The following is a 16,777-nucleotide window of genomic DNA, read 5'->3' as shown; positions in this document are numbered from 1 at the left end:
TGAGGGTTCATGAAATGCAGTTTGAACTTTTCTGGTAACCTAAACTGCCAGCTTCTAGGAGTTAAATCGGCACTTCTTTTTTCTCTTGCTTGTTTGGTGTAGTTTTTTTGCTTTTTACGAAAATGCAAATCATATCTTTGGGCTTAGTACACTGCAAATGTTTGTGCTTTACTTTATTTTATTTGGTGATGAAATAGCAACATATGCTCTGAACTGTAGGGGGCGCCCTTTCTAAAAGGAAAGTTCAGTCTCTGTTCCTAAAGCTTACCCTGAACTAGAGGGATCATGCTTTCTCTTGGGCAAAAAAAAACCCCAATGGCAGTTGAGCTGTGGATATCCAAGGTCTACAAGCGTGAACATTAAAAGGCCACCAAACTGTGGTTAAAACGGTCTTCACTTGTAAATGAACCCGGCTCACTGCATTACCTAATTCTGGGTCTGGCAAACACTACTGGCAACACTGAAGTTCTCCTCCCCCCCACCCACTTTTAAAATAAGGCACACAATTTGTCTTCATCAATTTCAAATACGCAGCAGTAAATTCGTAGAGGGTACAACATTTGTTAGAAAATGTGCTTCCGTGGCAGTTAACTTTGCCAAGCAGAGACCTTCGTGGCACAACAGCGCCCCCTGAAGTCTGAATTCCTAAAATAAATCTTAAAAGGATATATTTCTTATTACAAAATAAAATCAATCAAAGTAGGGTTAGACAAGAAAATTTGCAGTGATCAATACTTAGTTCAATTATAACATCACAATTGTCTTAATCATGGTATTTTATTATTGTTTTTTACATAAGACCATCTATATCACCTAGCTCTTACGCCTCCCTCCCTCCCTCAAAAAACAGAGTTAAGAACAGTACATCTCAGTATCATCTGATCCTTTTTAGCTTTAGGTGACTGTCAGAAAATTATTGGTCAGTTTGATTCTTAAAACAAACAAATCTAAAAAGAACCGAGATATCAATTGTTGCTCCAACACTGGGGCAGGGAGGGGTGACAACAGAGTACACAAACTGTTAGTGGAGACTTGTTACAGCACATGCCACCTGCTTCCTTCCTTCAGTATTGTCACGTGCACCCTTGTCAAGAAACCTTAGGTCACCCCACTGAAGGAAGAAAGCACATACGTAGATGAAACACAGAAAGGGGGGACCCCTGTCTAAATACAAGGCAGCTTTCAATGTCATTTGAATTGCATTTCAGTGGTTCTAGGGTTTATTTCTCCCACATTCTTTAAATCCACCTTTACCTGGCTTTGATCCTCATTTGAGCTTGTCTGAACAGCCAGCCTCATTCCATTCAAACCATGCAACTTCTCAGCTTTCTGCCAGCACCACCTACTCCTCTATTTTCTTTTTTAAATTGCCAGCAATGGTTTTCATGTGGTTTGCATGGAACAAGCAAGCCTCGACACCACTCAGAATGATAGAAAACAACAGTCTGTAATTACACAGGTCCAGAAATACTTTCCAGGGGGCTAAGAAAGATCCTATTTCACACAGAAGTATTTCATTTGGAGTAGAAACCTTACAGAAAGTCTTCTGTAACAGACTGCACAGTTTACAGTTATAAAAACTACATTACAATAGTACACAACACTTTAAAACTACTGCATTTGGAGAGAATGTTAAAGCAATGCACCCTGCCCCCCCACACACGCTAAAAAAAAAAAAAAAAGTGTTACACTATTTACACAAGTATAAAAATAGATTGAAATGGCACACCCACAATGAATCAATTTATTCGCAGGTTTTATTTTAATAATCTAAATAGCGGCGGATCTTAACGCCACCATAAAAATGTACTGCATATACCTCGCATCACTGCCTCTGTATTGTACACTTTAATGTTGGGTCTATAAAAAATTCCACCACAGCACTTGTATTCAGATCTGCCACTGTTTTGACTATTAAAAAAATACCAGAACAGAAGAACTGGGAAATGGAACACTATTCCAGTTTTGCAGTTTGACATTACTGGGATTCAAACCCGCAACTATTTGGCTGCAGAATCCCTTTAAAACAGTCCCACTGGTCTTTCGGCTCCAACGTTGACAGCACTAGGTTTTCTGGTCCCAATGCTATGCGTTTTTGCTTTTGTTTTCAATGAACGGATGCCGATGTACTGTAGAAGGACACAATGGCTGTATCAGGAGTGCGTCAAACAAGCAGAACTTTTCATATTAAACTAAAACTTGACATGGATTCATTTAAGGGCAGCTTGGATAATTTTTTTTTTTTTAATGTAATAAAAATAGGATAACATTTTTTTTAAAAAGCCAAAATTGTTTTTCCAAGCACTTTACCCTTTTAAATATTTGACTTGGTACGTATAGCTAAAGTTCGAGTGTCTTGTTTATTTTTTCTCTTCGAATGCGATCCACTCATTCCTCTGGGTGTAAAAGCCTTTAGCAGTTACATCACAGACTCTTGATCACATCGTTCTGACTCTGTTCCTTCCAAAGTGACTTTTGTGTCTTCCTTGATTAGGGGGGTGGCCTCTTCCTCTTTGAGTGGGGTCGGCTTCGTGGGCAGGACTTCCTCCAGCCTCACTTCGGTCAGCTCCGCCCCCTCTCTCTTGTCTGCGTTCCGGTCCACGAAGTTCTGCAGAAGCCCCGCCCCATAGGCGTCGCCCTCTACATTGATAACCGTGCAGGTACGATCCCTAAAAGAATGACAGACAGGATGATGTAACCAGACTAGCACAGGATCATGCAAACACAGCTCTACAGTAACACCTTATCAGCACGAGCAACAGTAACACTGGTCACACTTTAATTCTGTTTCAGATCATTTGATTGTTTTATACATATGGAAAACTGAACTGCTATGTACATTTTTAACTTGGAGCTACAGAACAGGCAGTGATTAGCTAGCAGAAAGTTTGATTTGAAAAGTGTATGATGCAGTGAATGATGCTAACAAGTAGTAAGGAAATGTACCTTGATTAGCACTCCTTTAGAATAATAAAGCTATTGAAATCAATTTTCTTAAGTACTCGCACTAGTAACATTATAACTGGTCCCATTATTTTTGTACCCGAATTTTTTTAACCTTTTACTGGAGATGTGCAGATTTAACAATATACACATTCGAGAGCTTTCACTTCCTTCTTCCTGTGAGCTGTGGCCTTTGCATCAATGTAGTGTACCACATGAGGGAGTGCGACACAGGAAAGTAATGTAGTGTACCACATGAGGGAGTGCGACACAGGAAAGTAATGTAGTGTACCACATGAGGGAGTGCGACACAGGAAAGTAATGTAGTGTACCACATGAGGGAGTGCGACACAGGAAAGTAATGTAGTGTACCACATGAGGGAGTGCGACACAGGAAAGTAATGTAGTGTACCACATGAGGGAGTGCGACACAGGAAAGTAATGTAGTGTACCACATGAGGGAGTGCGACACAGGAAAGTAATGTAGTGTACCACATGAGGGAGTGCGACACAGGAAAGTAATGTAGTGTACCACATGAGGGAGTGCGACACAGGAAAGTAATGTAGTGTACCACATGAGGGAGTGCGACACAGGAAAGTAATGTAGTGTACCACATGAGGGAGTGCGACACAGGAAAGTAATGTAGTGTACCACATGAGGGAGTGCGACACAGGAAAGTAATGTAGTGTACCACATGAGGGAGTGCGACACAGGAAAGTAATGTAGTGTACCACATGAGGGAGTGCGACACAGGAAAGTAATGTAGTGTACCACATGAGGGAGTGCGACACAGGAAAGTAATGTAGTGTACCACATGAGGGAGTGCGACACAGGAAAGTAAAAAGGGGCCACATCCTATACTATAGTATATTATTAGTACAGAAAACTTTATTGAATGCTTAGATTGAAACTAGGTGCTATTGCCCCCAGACTGTCCAATAGTCACTTTAGCAGTCAATAGTCAAGGAACTACTGTCCTCTGACATCACATAGCAGTCAATAATCAAAACCCTATTGACCTCTGTAAAGGTGAACCCATCAGTCGATATTTATATACCAATGTGGCTTTTGGCCCCTCCCACAGTACCGCCCACACTTACACAAGCCAATCAACAGCCAGGATGAGGGAGATGTCGTTAGTGGGCAGGCCCACAGCCTCCAGGATGATGGCGAGCGTGAGCACGCCCCCTGCTGGAATTCCTGCAGCACCTACACTGGACGCGGTGGCAGTCACCCTGCCAAGAGAAAAACAGCACAGGTGAGACGGACATCTATGGACACGGTCACCAATTCTCCAATCGTATAACTCTAGAGCAGAGGGGTCAAACTCCAATCGCCACAGGGTCTTCATTCCAACTTAATATCTCAATTAACTTAATTGACCTCATTGTTTGTTCAATTGAAGAGGTTTAATATTGTCAAGGTCTTTTACAGTTAATGATTTTTAAAAAAAATGCACTTGATTGAAGGTACCTATGAAACATTATCAAATTTCTCGTATCAGAAAATACTTTACTGGCTAAAAAAAAAAAAAAAAACATTTAAAAAAAATGCTTTTCGGCTTTGCATTGCCTTCATCGGGGTACAAAGCAGACAAAAGGACTGGCAGAACTTGTATCCATTCCCATAACAAGCAAACTAGTAAATCAATGAGTTAATAAAGATAAGCCATTACAATTAGAGATAAACACCCAGTTACAAGCAAGCCTCTCGCATTAGGAAGACCCTGGCAGGCTGTGTACTCACAGGATGGTGATGACCTGGATGAAGTTGAGCGAGTAGTCATTGAGCTGAGCGATGAACACGGCGGCCACGCACTGGAAGAGCGCGGCCCCGTCCATGTTGACCGTGGCTCCGATGGGCAAGATGAAGCGGCTGATGTGCTTCGAGACGCCATTCTTCTCCTCCACACACTTCATCATCAGGGGCAGGGTGGCTGAGCTGCCCAGGACAGAGAGGCAGAGAGAGGGTCATGACTAAGGGGGCAGGTGCAATGCAGGGAAGACAGTTCATTAAAACAAGGATGTCAGTAACATAACATCTCCTGCCACGGCTGTGAAATCAAAATGAGATCTATCAGTGTAATGAAAAAGTTGATGAAAGTGACATTATATATATCTCAAGAACATGCACAGAATAAGAGCCTGGATTCAAGTTTTTAAATCAGAATTTGATATGCAATTCTCCAGGTTCAATACACAAATATAAGTGCGACATACAGACTGATGGCTGAACTAATACCAAAGTTTCATGACAATTGGTTTAGCGGTTCTACATATATATCCCCAAGGTATCCCTTCACAGGGAAGAGTTTAGTAAAACAGACAAGACTGTAGTTTATTCTATATCCCCTTCAGTCATTGCGTACATAATTGTGCCACATTAAGTTTTCTATCTATATCTATTTTATAATGCATAAACCCCAAATCAAAGAACTGTCATTAACAAAAAAATAATAATTCACGACAAAGGTCGATATAGAAAAACTGTTAGTGATCTCCATGGAACAATAAAGCCTCTGCAGCTCAATTCAAGCATCGTTGTTCACAGTCTGTTCAACCCATGGGACAGCAGTCCTGCTTTAAGCCTGAAGTGCAGCCCACGTGCTGTGTTACCTGGAGGACGTCCCGAACGCAGTGGCCAGCGCAGTGAAGATGCCCCACAGGAAGCTGTAGGGGTTCTTGCGGGTGAAGATGAAGTAGATGAGGGGCAGCACGAGCAGCCCGTGGATGACGTGGCCCACGACGCAGCAGCAGATGTACTTCCCCAGACTAGCGAAAAGCATGCCCACGTCCTCCATCTCCACGATCTTCCCAGCCACGAGAAACATGATACCCAATGGGGCGTACCTGCAGCACAGCACAGGGGGTTACTTCACATTGCAAGCCACATTTCTCTTGCAATAAGCTTGTTTTTCCATCTGTTATTGTTATATATTAAATACATTTTTTTTATTAGTAAGTTTGCATTAGCAGGCTGTGAATCCTTGCACCCACCACATGATCCAGGAGACGAGGACCATGGTGGCCTCGTTAAAGGAGTTGAAGAACTTGATGAGAATCTCCCCCTCTTCCCCCAGCTTCCTCAGAGCGATGCCGAACACTATGGCGAACACGACCAGACCCAGAATATTCATCCCATCCACTTCCTTTCCAAACGGGACCTGCCAGACAAAACAAAGCTCATTAACACAAACTGCCTGCCACAGAACTCCATTGGATAAAACAGCCGATACAAGATTTGCCAGTAAAGAATTACATTTTTCAATTTGTCGTTAAGTATATGGAAAACTACAAAGCAGTATGTAATTCAATATGTTAAGGTAACATTATTCAGCAGGTTTCACTCGACTTTATGAAGCCAAATTAGTTCATGCTATAGGGTGATGCAAAGGTTTTGGCCATAGTTGTAGAGTTTAACAAGACATGCCAAAAGTTAAAGCTAGCATGCGTAAAGCTAATGCAATTGATCCGATATGAGATTTAACAGCACAGCAGTCGAGGTTCCTTTTGGAGTTCATCGTTTTGTTTTTCTGTCTCAGTGTTTGTTGTTTTTCCAACTGGTCTTGAGCAGAATTTCTTTTTCGTTGTCTGAAGGCTTTAAAAAGCAACATGTTCCTTCGTTTTAAAACTCAGGCAGCGACCCCAGAGGGGTGTCCCAAGAGCAGCGTGGTTTCGGGTGCAGTTATGTGCATGTACTACACTGTAAAAATGAAATCAATTTAAAATGGTATGAAATTAAATTCTTATTCTTTTGACGTATGTTAAGATGAAAATCAAATAAACACACACACACTCACATATAAGGAATAAAAACTGATATGTAACAAAGCGAAGGCAAGTGTGTACAGGGACCGTGGGATAGTCCGAGAATAATGCAAGCCGCCTTGGGGAGGATTAGAGCAGTCTGGCCACATGCCTTGCAGGGCAGACTGCACCTGAATCACATTAATCACACAGACACCCTCCCCCACATCTCGATCAAACAGTTACTGTAATGAACATGAGTCAGCAGTTCCCGATGGCTGAGACTTGGGCCCTGTTTTAATATGCAAAGGCATGTTTTCAATAAAGAACAAAGTAATTGCACCAGTAAAGGCAAGAAACATGTTAGAGAGGCAAATTAAATGTCCATCCCTAAATATTACCACTGCTTAAATACTAAAATAGGACCAAACTTGTCCTTTTAATTGCTTAAGTTACTCCCTGTTAGCTGCTGGTTTTAATGATGTCTGAAGACCACGGCATTCAGATCACCGTTTAATTGAACAGAGCCCATTGTGTTTTACTCGAACATTCTTTTTGTTCTGTGAAGTTATTTTAATGATATAATTGAGGCGGGCACCAAATCAAATGTCTACATCTGCAAAAAAAGAAAAAAAAAAGATCTCGTGACTGTGGTTTGAATTGGAATGTGTTCACATCTGCTTTCCCAGACGCAAATCAAAGAACTGTGTGTGAGAGGGCTGAGGAGACCAGCACAGCATTGGAGCCGAGAATCACCTCATGCACGCTGTAGAGATGAGCGACAGTGCGGCTACATGGAGGCTGGCAAGCAGGGAATCCCTCTAGGGAAAGGAGGGTCAAGTAACTAGCAGCCAATGGTTCTGTACCTCAAGGTCTTCAATTTGGAACATGCAGCTATTTTAAAAGACTGAACTTGCTGTTTCTTCCTGGTACCTAATCACTTCATGTGTCGTAGTTCAAAACACACTCCAATGGCCGTGCTGCAATCAGGCCATGTGACCTACAGCAAAAGGTACCAAGATGCAGCAGTTTATCCAGCGTGTTGCATTTGCCGGCAAAGGAAAAAAAGTGATGAACAAAATTCTCAGTAAAAGATCAGTCATAATGTTTATAAAGCCAGCAAGTAAGAAAATAGCATTAGTGAAAACAGTGCGGTTTGACATGCTTATGATTTATATTCTGCATTAGAAATAATGGACCTTACCTTTTCCACTTCGTAGTTAGATTCATCGGTGGTGTTTTTCTGTATCAATTTGTAGCTTGTGGCATACTACAAGAGCAGAAAACATGTATTATAATTAAGCAGCTCAACAGTTAGGCAGCAGGTTTGACAGAGAAAGGAATACATTGTACATACTGTGCTTGTTTGTAAATGCACCTAACTGTAAATTTACAATTTAAGTGCAGAGCATATAACTGCCGTGTGTTTCGAATGTTGTATTTCAGACTGACTTGGGATAGGGCATTTGTTACCCCTTTTACCCCCCCCCCCCCCCCCCCCCAACTCATAAAACAGTGTACCCCATAATCCATTCTGCATCAGCAATGGCGACTGCAAGACTGGGAGAATACTGAATGTCGTTATGTTGGAAGAGGCTGATGCAAATTTCCATGGGACATTAAATACCTTCCACCCTGATAGTTCTTCATTCCTACAAAACAACTTACCGACTGAAATGCAGCAGAGACCAGGTTCGAGGGGAAGAGGTTCCTGTGCAGAGAGAGAGAGAGAGAGAGACGCAATTCAGTTGGACAGTGGGGAGGAGTTACATTAGGTCTGAATTAACCATGAGTCTAAAATGACTGGTGAAGGCAGCTCCTTTGAGAAGCGTGTCCCTCTACGCTAAAATAAAAGATCGACCCAGCCCATCGGGGTGCTCTTACATTTCACGAGATTTAGAATCTGTTAAGCTGAATTAAAATCACACCTGAAATGATCTCACTACTGACCTGCAGTACATCCACGTTCAAGCCTTGGCTTCTGTTTGAGTGATAAACGCCCTCTCAACACCTCCCACCCAGTGAGTCGACCCTTCATGAACTCAAGACCAAACATTGCCATTTACAAAGTCCTGTTTGACAGTACTGCAGCACACCAATGATTTATTCTGATGTAGGATTAACACAATAAAAAACACTAAACTTCCCCTAGGGTCTAGACAGAGAAAAAACCAAGAGGGCTACATCTTGATTGAGTATTGGAAGGACCCAGCCTGCTTTACATGAAAAGCATAAGACAGCGTGGAAGATAAGGGCCAAGATAGGCAGGGTTACATTACCATAACCGGTGGGGTGTGTAAACAAACACAGAGCTCCTGGACAGGGAAGATTACACACAGTAGCTAACAGAGCAGTTAGCCTGCCACGTGTCTTAACAGTCACCTAAACACAATCAGATAAGCTGTTCTTTTGAGAGGGAAGGCCTTTCCCACAAGCCCAAGTTTGCATAAAAAATTTAGCAAAAAAAAAAAAAAGTGCTTTACTTAAATATGTCAAACAATTCCAAACTTCAACAGATAAGCTTTAATTTCGGTTTCCCCAGGTCTCTTAAACCCATGACATTCTTTACTATATGTTTATTCAGAACACCAGTGTGTGGAACATTACAGAATGCAGATGAGAGTTTTCTAATCTAATACACAAAAGTGGCAATTGTTATGAGGCCAAAGGTTTCATAGGAGACAACTGGTAAAACATGAGGAGTTTATCAGCACAGCAAATACATCACTTGAGAAATAAACTTTGTTTTGTGGTTTGCTTCCTGAGCTTGTAGGTGACATTCATAACCTTCTAGTCCCGTTGCAGGAATGTACACAGACGTACAGAAAAATGAAAACATACTGGATTGATGGAAACGACCCTCACCGGAAACGAAGTAATTGCAGCCGCGGACAGGTGTGTGTTTTTGGTAACTAGTTAGCAAAACAATTTGCGGTTAGAGGCGAGTTGAAAAACCGGACCTGTCTTACTCCCAGAATTACGGCGACAGTTGGCCTACGTGTATACCACCGATGGTTTATTTATTTATTTATTTATTTATTTAAAGAGGTGCTGTGTTGCTAAAAATTACAAATTCGACCAAATTTTAATTATCAATAAGGAATGTCATGCGTTAATGTTGTTAGTCACTGTACAGTAATGTCATTACTTCCCCGTTCCTCACACAGAGTCAGAGATAACTGCCATTTTTGGAATAAAAATTTTAAAAAATAAATTAAAAATAGAAAAAGAAAAGAAAAAAAATAACTAAAAAATCTCCCCTCCCACACATCTCTGCGTTTCCGAAACTGCCTGGGGTTTGAAATAACCGAATTAAGTATTACAGACCATATGAATACACCTGGAATTCAAAAACCCGCCGCGGCGAAACCCCAAGCAAGACCAGTCTTACTCTTACGCGGCACATCACAGCTGCAGACTGTCGTTTCGCCTAATTAAATTACACAGACTAATTAAAAGTAGGCCATTTACAAATTTAAGTTTGAGGACTTAGTTCTGAAATATTGTAGTTTTCATATACCAAATATGAGTTTCTACTAATAGTTTTCTATTTCACTGTTGCTGTATCGCTTTTTGCCATTACCCACGCATAATATCTGAATCTTAATTTTAAAAAGTTTTTTTAGGCGGAAGGTGATGCAATTTGGCAGCTAACGATCTACACCGAGCACATTGACTGCTTGTACACTTACAGACAGTGGGCTGTATTCATAAAGCACCTGTTTGCCATAAAAGCACTAAACGTGCAATAATTAGAAAGCAAACACAGCCTTATATTATTCTAGTTAGGTTTAATACAAACTAGACCACTAACAGCCATTCTTATTACACAATCCCGTACCACGTGTTCTACCTTCACGTTACATTCAGGAAGGATTCATGCGGTCTTACCTCACGAGGTCCAAGAACGAATCCACCACTTCTTTGGACTGGGGTACCGCATCTTCCATCCCAGATAAAACCGGTCTGGCTCCCGCGCCGACCCCTGGTCGGATAGCGAAAGCCATGCAAACCCCAATGGCGGATGCAATTAAAGTAGTGACTAAGAAAAACAGCATCGCCCAGCCACCTAACTTGCCCAGGGCTTTGGGGTCGATACTGGCGGCACCGGACACCAAACTGCACACCACCAGAGGAATGATAATCATTTTCAGCAACCTGATCAACAGCTCTCCCGGGAAGCCAAAGTACAGTATGTGGGCTTTTGACAGTTCTACATTTCTCACCCCGAGTCCGATAACCACCCCGATAATGACCCCGGCGACGGTCAAGATCACCAGCAAGTTAGCCATGACGATTTTCTTCACCCGGTTCATGGCGGAGCCGGCTGCCTCTTTTTTGCATATGGGGAGGCCGTTAACTACCGAAGAATTGTTGCCATTGCCAGAAGCCGCTTTGTCCATGTGCGCTTCTCCGTTTGATGTGCCCCTGGCTCCCTCATCCATCCCCACGCACTTTTTTTTGTTTTTAAATAACAAACCAATTAAATAAGTTAAAGCTGGCACCACGCCGCGTACTACGGATGACCTCGCTGGTGTCTGTGACTGACTGACGAGCCTCTTCACTCGCTTCCTAAACCAACAGACCCTATCTGTTAAGACGGAGATAAACTAAAATCTGTGCCCCAAAGCTGTCGAGCAAAAAAGCCACTGTGTTGCATCAGCACTGTGACGTATTAAGGGGGGTGTCGGTTAGAGAGACACGTGATGGAAAGGAAGCAACACTGTCACTTACAAGCATGGTGTTTCCATGTGGTTTAATTTACAATTGAAATGGCACGTTTGGTAGAATTACTCGGGTATATAAGGAGGTTTTTGGTCGAAAACAAACAAAAAAAAAAAAACGGCCAAATAGAAGGATTATTGTTTTTTGCTGTGTCTGGTCTGTCATGTTGTATATATCTTGTGGGTTTACAGTTCTGTAAAAACCACTCACCACGAACTGCGTTATGCATTTGTTATTATTATTATTATTATTATTATTATTATTATTATTATTTATTTCTTAGCAGACGCCCTTATCCAGGGCGACTTACAATTGTTACAACATATCACATTATACATTATTTCACATTTTACAGATATCACATTATTTTTATATACAATTACCCATTTATACAGTTGGGTTATTACTGGAGCAATCTAGGTAAAGTACCTTGCTCAAGGGTACAGCAGCAGTGTCCCCCACCTGGGATTGAACCCACAACCCTCCGGTCAAGAGTCCAGAGCCCTAACCACTACTCCACACTGCTGCCCTAGTATTATAGTATATAGTATAATATATAGTTATAGTATTAAAGGGTATTTGATAATACCCTTGCTGTAAAAACTTAAAGTTAAACACAAAGAGCTAGTGAGCCGTTTAACATGTCATAATTGTATGTAAAAATAATGTGTAAAAAATAATGTAATTGTATGTAAAAATAATGTGATATCTTGTAACAATTGTAGATCGCCCTGGCTAAGGGCGTCTGCTAAGAAATAAATAATAATAATAATAATAGATAGATAATCAAGGAGCTTTTCATGTTTACATTCACATGCCCAGTAAGAGCAATCTGTATCCCTTCGATGGGATAACAACAGGGAGGCCAATTATAATGGATTACAATCTTAATGGAATAGCTTGTAAACGATATTGGCTTGATAATATAATCTAGGTCACATTAATGCATAATATAACATGGGAAAATTGCAAAATTGAAACTTTTATACAGGCCACTGCACTGGTCTATGAAAATAATTCCATAAATCCTACCTGCTGTACACGCCATTCATTAATAAAGGTCTCAAATGTGCAGTTTTGAAAGAAACACATTGTATGGTATGTATGTATGTTAATGGTAACATTATTCAGCAGGTTTCATTTGGCTTTATGAAGCACCATTTGTTCATTTTGTATATAGGGTGATGCAAAACTTTTGCCCATAGCTGTAGATACACTCCTTGTAGTGGCAAACTGTGTGAGTTTAGTTTATCGTTGATTGTGGACAGCAGCATCACTCAGCAAGGGCTCTATCTGGGCTCTATTATTAAAATCTCTCTTTGGCGCTACCCAGTGCAGCCACTGGCACTCACAGCTTTAGAACCAGCTGGTATCAACCAGAGCCATCTGTTACCACGGCAATGACAACAATGACTCTGTTGCTGTGACAACATGCAGTGGCTGCTGTTTTTCCTTACTGCTCTGTCTCTCTCCACCTTTCACTCCATCTCTGTTCCCAGTAATTATTTTACTCTATTTTGTCGCTGCTCTTCAACCTTTTGCCCCCCTCTTCTCTTTGGTATCTCTCCCTTTCTCTTCCCCTGTAAGATGCGCATGTCCCTCCCCCCATCCCATCTCTTTCACAGGCAGTGAAAGCTACGTTTTTGATAAGGGGGCTTAGCGGCAGACTCTGTTTAAATCAGGAGAGCCCCTGAGAACACCCCCTGTACCCTACCCTTCACTCATATTGCCCCCTGCAGAAATGCATGTGTGTGGGTTTTATGATTGACTCATCCCAGCCTCAGACCTGCAGAGCTTTAAAAGAAGCTGACACAAAGAAGGTACGTTTTGCAGGTACACAGTAACAATGGACCCTCGCTGTTATTGACTCTGCTTGTGTGCTACTCTGCCATCTCCAAGGACCCCGTTACAAACAAGATGCTTCTATTCTTTGAACAATGAAGAATTCATCAGACTGAACAGCAGCGATCAAACAGTACCGGTGAAGAATGACAAAGCTTTTCCTATGCACCCGAAATACAGAAATATCGGGCTGCATTCAATTCTGATTTTACCCCACTGAGACATGTAAGAGGTTTGAGTAAGAATTCTGCATTGCGATAGATTTATTTCTATTTGCACTTGCAGTATTTTTCAGTTGAATTCAGCCGCTTAATTTTGGTTTGAACATATGTTCTTTTCCATAGATTGTACTTGTTATATGAACAGAATATTTCATGAGCTTTACTGGTGGAGCAGAGAAAAAGAGGATCTTATACTCTCTAAGCAGCCTCCCTCTGTGCTGGTAAAGAAGAGAGGCCCTTACAATCTCTTAACAGCGCCTCTCTACACAGTGAAAACGGTTGTCTTGCAAATCAGGCAACAGGATGGCATTTAAAATACTATTAAGTATTAGACCTTTACTAAAGGCTAGAGATCGGGAACTAGACATTATTCAATTGAATTCCACTGGGAGAGATTAAGCTTGTCCATAGCTTGTTGCTGAAGGATGTGAGGGGGGCTCTTATCCATATTCTGTACACAGCGATAATAAAATATCAGAGGCCTGTTGCCATGACAACCTGCATAAATCATTTCTACAGCATGACCTTTTTTAAAAGCGCTTTTTAATTCCGCTACCCACATCAACAGATAAACCTGTTCCCCAAGAAACTGCGTTTAACCATTAGTAGTAGTAGAAGGAGGAGGAGGAGAAGATATTTAAAGCAGCACATTCATGTCCTATTTTAAAAAGTAAATATCTTTAATTTGAAGTGTAGCATTGTCCCTCAGCTACCTGACCTCTCACCTCAAGCCTGCTCTGGACTGGAGGGAGCACCCTTTCTCTTAGGGGGTGAGGGAGTAGTTCAGTCTCCATGTCTCAAGCCTGCCCTGGACTGGAGGGAGCACCCTTTCTCTTAGGGGGTAAGGGATTAGTTCAGTCTCCATGCCTCTGGTCGGCTCTTGTTTGGAGTGACCACCCTTCTGTTCCTTTTTACAATACCGATATAGGCTGTAATGGCACTACAGCCCTCACTGTTTTTTTTTTATTTTGCAGTGTTCAACTGCCCTCTAGTGGATAAAAACACTGAGCCACTCATGGGAGTTGTCAACACTGCACTTTTAAATTTAAAATATATGATGTCGCAGCCTCTTATGTGGTTCCCCTATTATCATACAGAACATGAACATTTACAAACAAGAGGAGGATATTTGGCCCATCAGTGCTCATTCAGTTTAGTAGCTGGCTGATCTCAAAACTGTATTTATATCTAAAGGATTCCAGTGATTCAGCATCAGCAGCATGGCTAGGTAAGCTATGTCATCTTTTTAAGATTTTAAAAACCTCGGTGAAGTCCCCCTAATTCTTCTTTGTTCTAGGCTAAATTGATTCAGTTCCCTTAGCCTGTCTTCATAGCTGGTTTCGTCAAACAACTTTGGATGAAATATGATGGGAACTTTATTAAGTCTTGGGCACTTTTTCACTCATTCTTCTCCCTAGTAGCAACATAAGTATACTTGATGTTCTCCACTGAAAGTTTAAGGTTTACCATTGTAAATTTACACCCTAACATTGTAGTGTGTATGTTTTTTGCTGTGCTTTACCGTATGCTTGTCTAGTATGCTCACCTTTAACAAGTTTAAAATGTTCAATAAAATATACATTTGAAGATAGTGTAATAGCACGCTTTCTCCAATAGATGGTGGCAAATGAAAAAAAAAACATACTCTTAATACTGTCTTTTATCTAGCAAATACGGTACAGTCAAGCAATCCCTCTACTGAATCCTACGTGGATAATGTATGTCACCAAGATATGAAGACTGTTTTTATAATGCTGTAAAACATGTCATTTTGTTGTGCCTGTCCTGGAACATTAGTCTAATATTGTGAGATTGTAGAAAGTTACAGCTTTAAAAGACAGATTCTCATTGGGGCTTTGTAAGATCAATTTTAAATGTACACCGTATCTTTGCAGCTGTAAATGAAATGCGTTCTTGCCTTAACTTGTTACAGCCACAGTATCTGATCTGTCTCGATTGCTGTGCCAGGTACCTGGTGTGCTGTGCCGTTGACATAGGCCCAAGTTTGATCAACTGTGCTGGTACTTGCTGCCGATAAGACTGAGGCATGGAAGGTAAAGGGTTAAGGAGCTACTTCCTGGCTGTGTGGAAACCGGACGACCCCTCGTGACCTCCTCGCCTCTCCTCACGCAAAAGACACATCAGACAGGATGGAGAAAGCAGATACGCTGGAGAGCCCCAGAACACCATGTTTACACTGCAGTGCTAAAAATAACAGTGCGCCAGCTAATACACTGCCTGTGTGCCTTTGTGTGCGAAATAAAAGGGTGTTACAATACAGAGGGTAGGAAGCACTTCTCTACACAGTGGTTAGGCTATGGACTGGGTTACCTGGTCATGTTGTTGATGCTGAATCACTGGGCTCCTTTAAGACCCGACTTGACAAAGTTTTGGATCAAGTACTAGGAACCGGGCGAGCACTGATGGGTCGAATAGCCTCTTCTCGTTCGTGCATTTCCTCATATTCTTAACACAAAGGTGTAAAAATGATACCAAATCACATTAGAGTAGGTAGGTGCAAATGCTATATTCTTACTGTGATTTACTGCCCCGAGACTTTTGTGCGAGGGATTTGAGCTCTGGAGTGTGATTTGAGTGCAGGATTGTCAGATCATTTCACGCAATTGTGATAAAACTCGGTATTAAAACGATTTAGCTCCATTATTGGGAGCATTAGATTGGGGGGGGGGGGGTGATACATGGGGGTGTCCATCTGCATACATCTTTAAAACACAAGTAACTATTCCACCTACTGTAAATCAATAATTTCAATACACTTTAGCATGATGCTAACACCCTATTTGCTTGCCTAGTGATATCTAGGTCTTAAATACAACCTATCCACGCTTCATCAGACTTTGCAATTGCGTATTCTATACTATGCTTTACATGCTGTTAGCTGTAATTCCAGACGTACAGCCTGAGAGTAACAGTGATGCTAATTCCAGTGACTGTCAAAGCACTGACTCCATACCAGTCAAGAGAGTACCATGTGACAGATTTGACCACGTGACAGATATTACCACGTGATATACGTAGCTTAAACCGGCGTTGCATGTGTGACAAAGACCCAGCCGGTCCACCTGGCATAACCTTTTACACACAGGAAACTAGTAGTTACTGATCCGTGAACCATACATGCTTAAACGGAAATAGATTTTAAATGAAGCTGTATTTAGTGTTGAGAAATCAGGGTACAGCAGGGGCCAGCGAAGGTTCAGTGTCTTGTACTGCCATGTGTATGATGCATATGACCCCACCCCCGTCCTGGAAACGAGCGTCCCGCCGAACAGTTTCCA

At 41.6% G+C, this 16,777-nt stretch overlaps 1 protein-coding gene across 1 annotated transcript; it reads right to left on the bottom strand.

Moving 5' to 3' along the window:
- Positions 1–758: 758 nt before the first annotated feature.
- On the bottom strand, positions 759–11,420 carry LOC117396974 (neutral amino acid transporter B(0)-like). The gene is made up of 8 exons (XM_033995424.3): positions 10,582–11,420; positions 8,359–8,401; positions 7,895–7,960; positions 5,941–6,107; positions 5,560–5,793; positions 4,691–4,885; positions 4,045–4,179; positions 759–2,669 (listed from the first exon to the last, which is right to left on the bottom strand). Exons 1-8 carry the CDS (start codon positions 11,133–11,135, stop codon positions 2,420–2,422), a joined length of 1,644 nt encoding a protein of 547 aa, XP_033851315.2. The 5' UTR covers positions 11,136–11,420; the 3' UTR covers positions 759–2,419.
- Between the last annotated feature and the right edge of the window lie 5,357 nt (positions 11,421–16,777).

The sequence above is a fragment of the Acipenser ruthenus genome, chromosome 30 (assembly GCF_902713425.1).
Source record: "Acipenser ruthenus chromosome 30, fAciRut3.2 maternal haplotype, whole genome shotgun sequence".
NCBI lineage: Eukaryota > Metazoa > Chordata > Actinopteri > Acipenseriformes > Acipenseridae > Acipenser > Acipenser ruthenus.
This window is presented reverse-complemented; position numbering and strand designations above follow the sequence as displayed.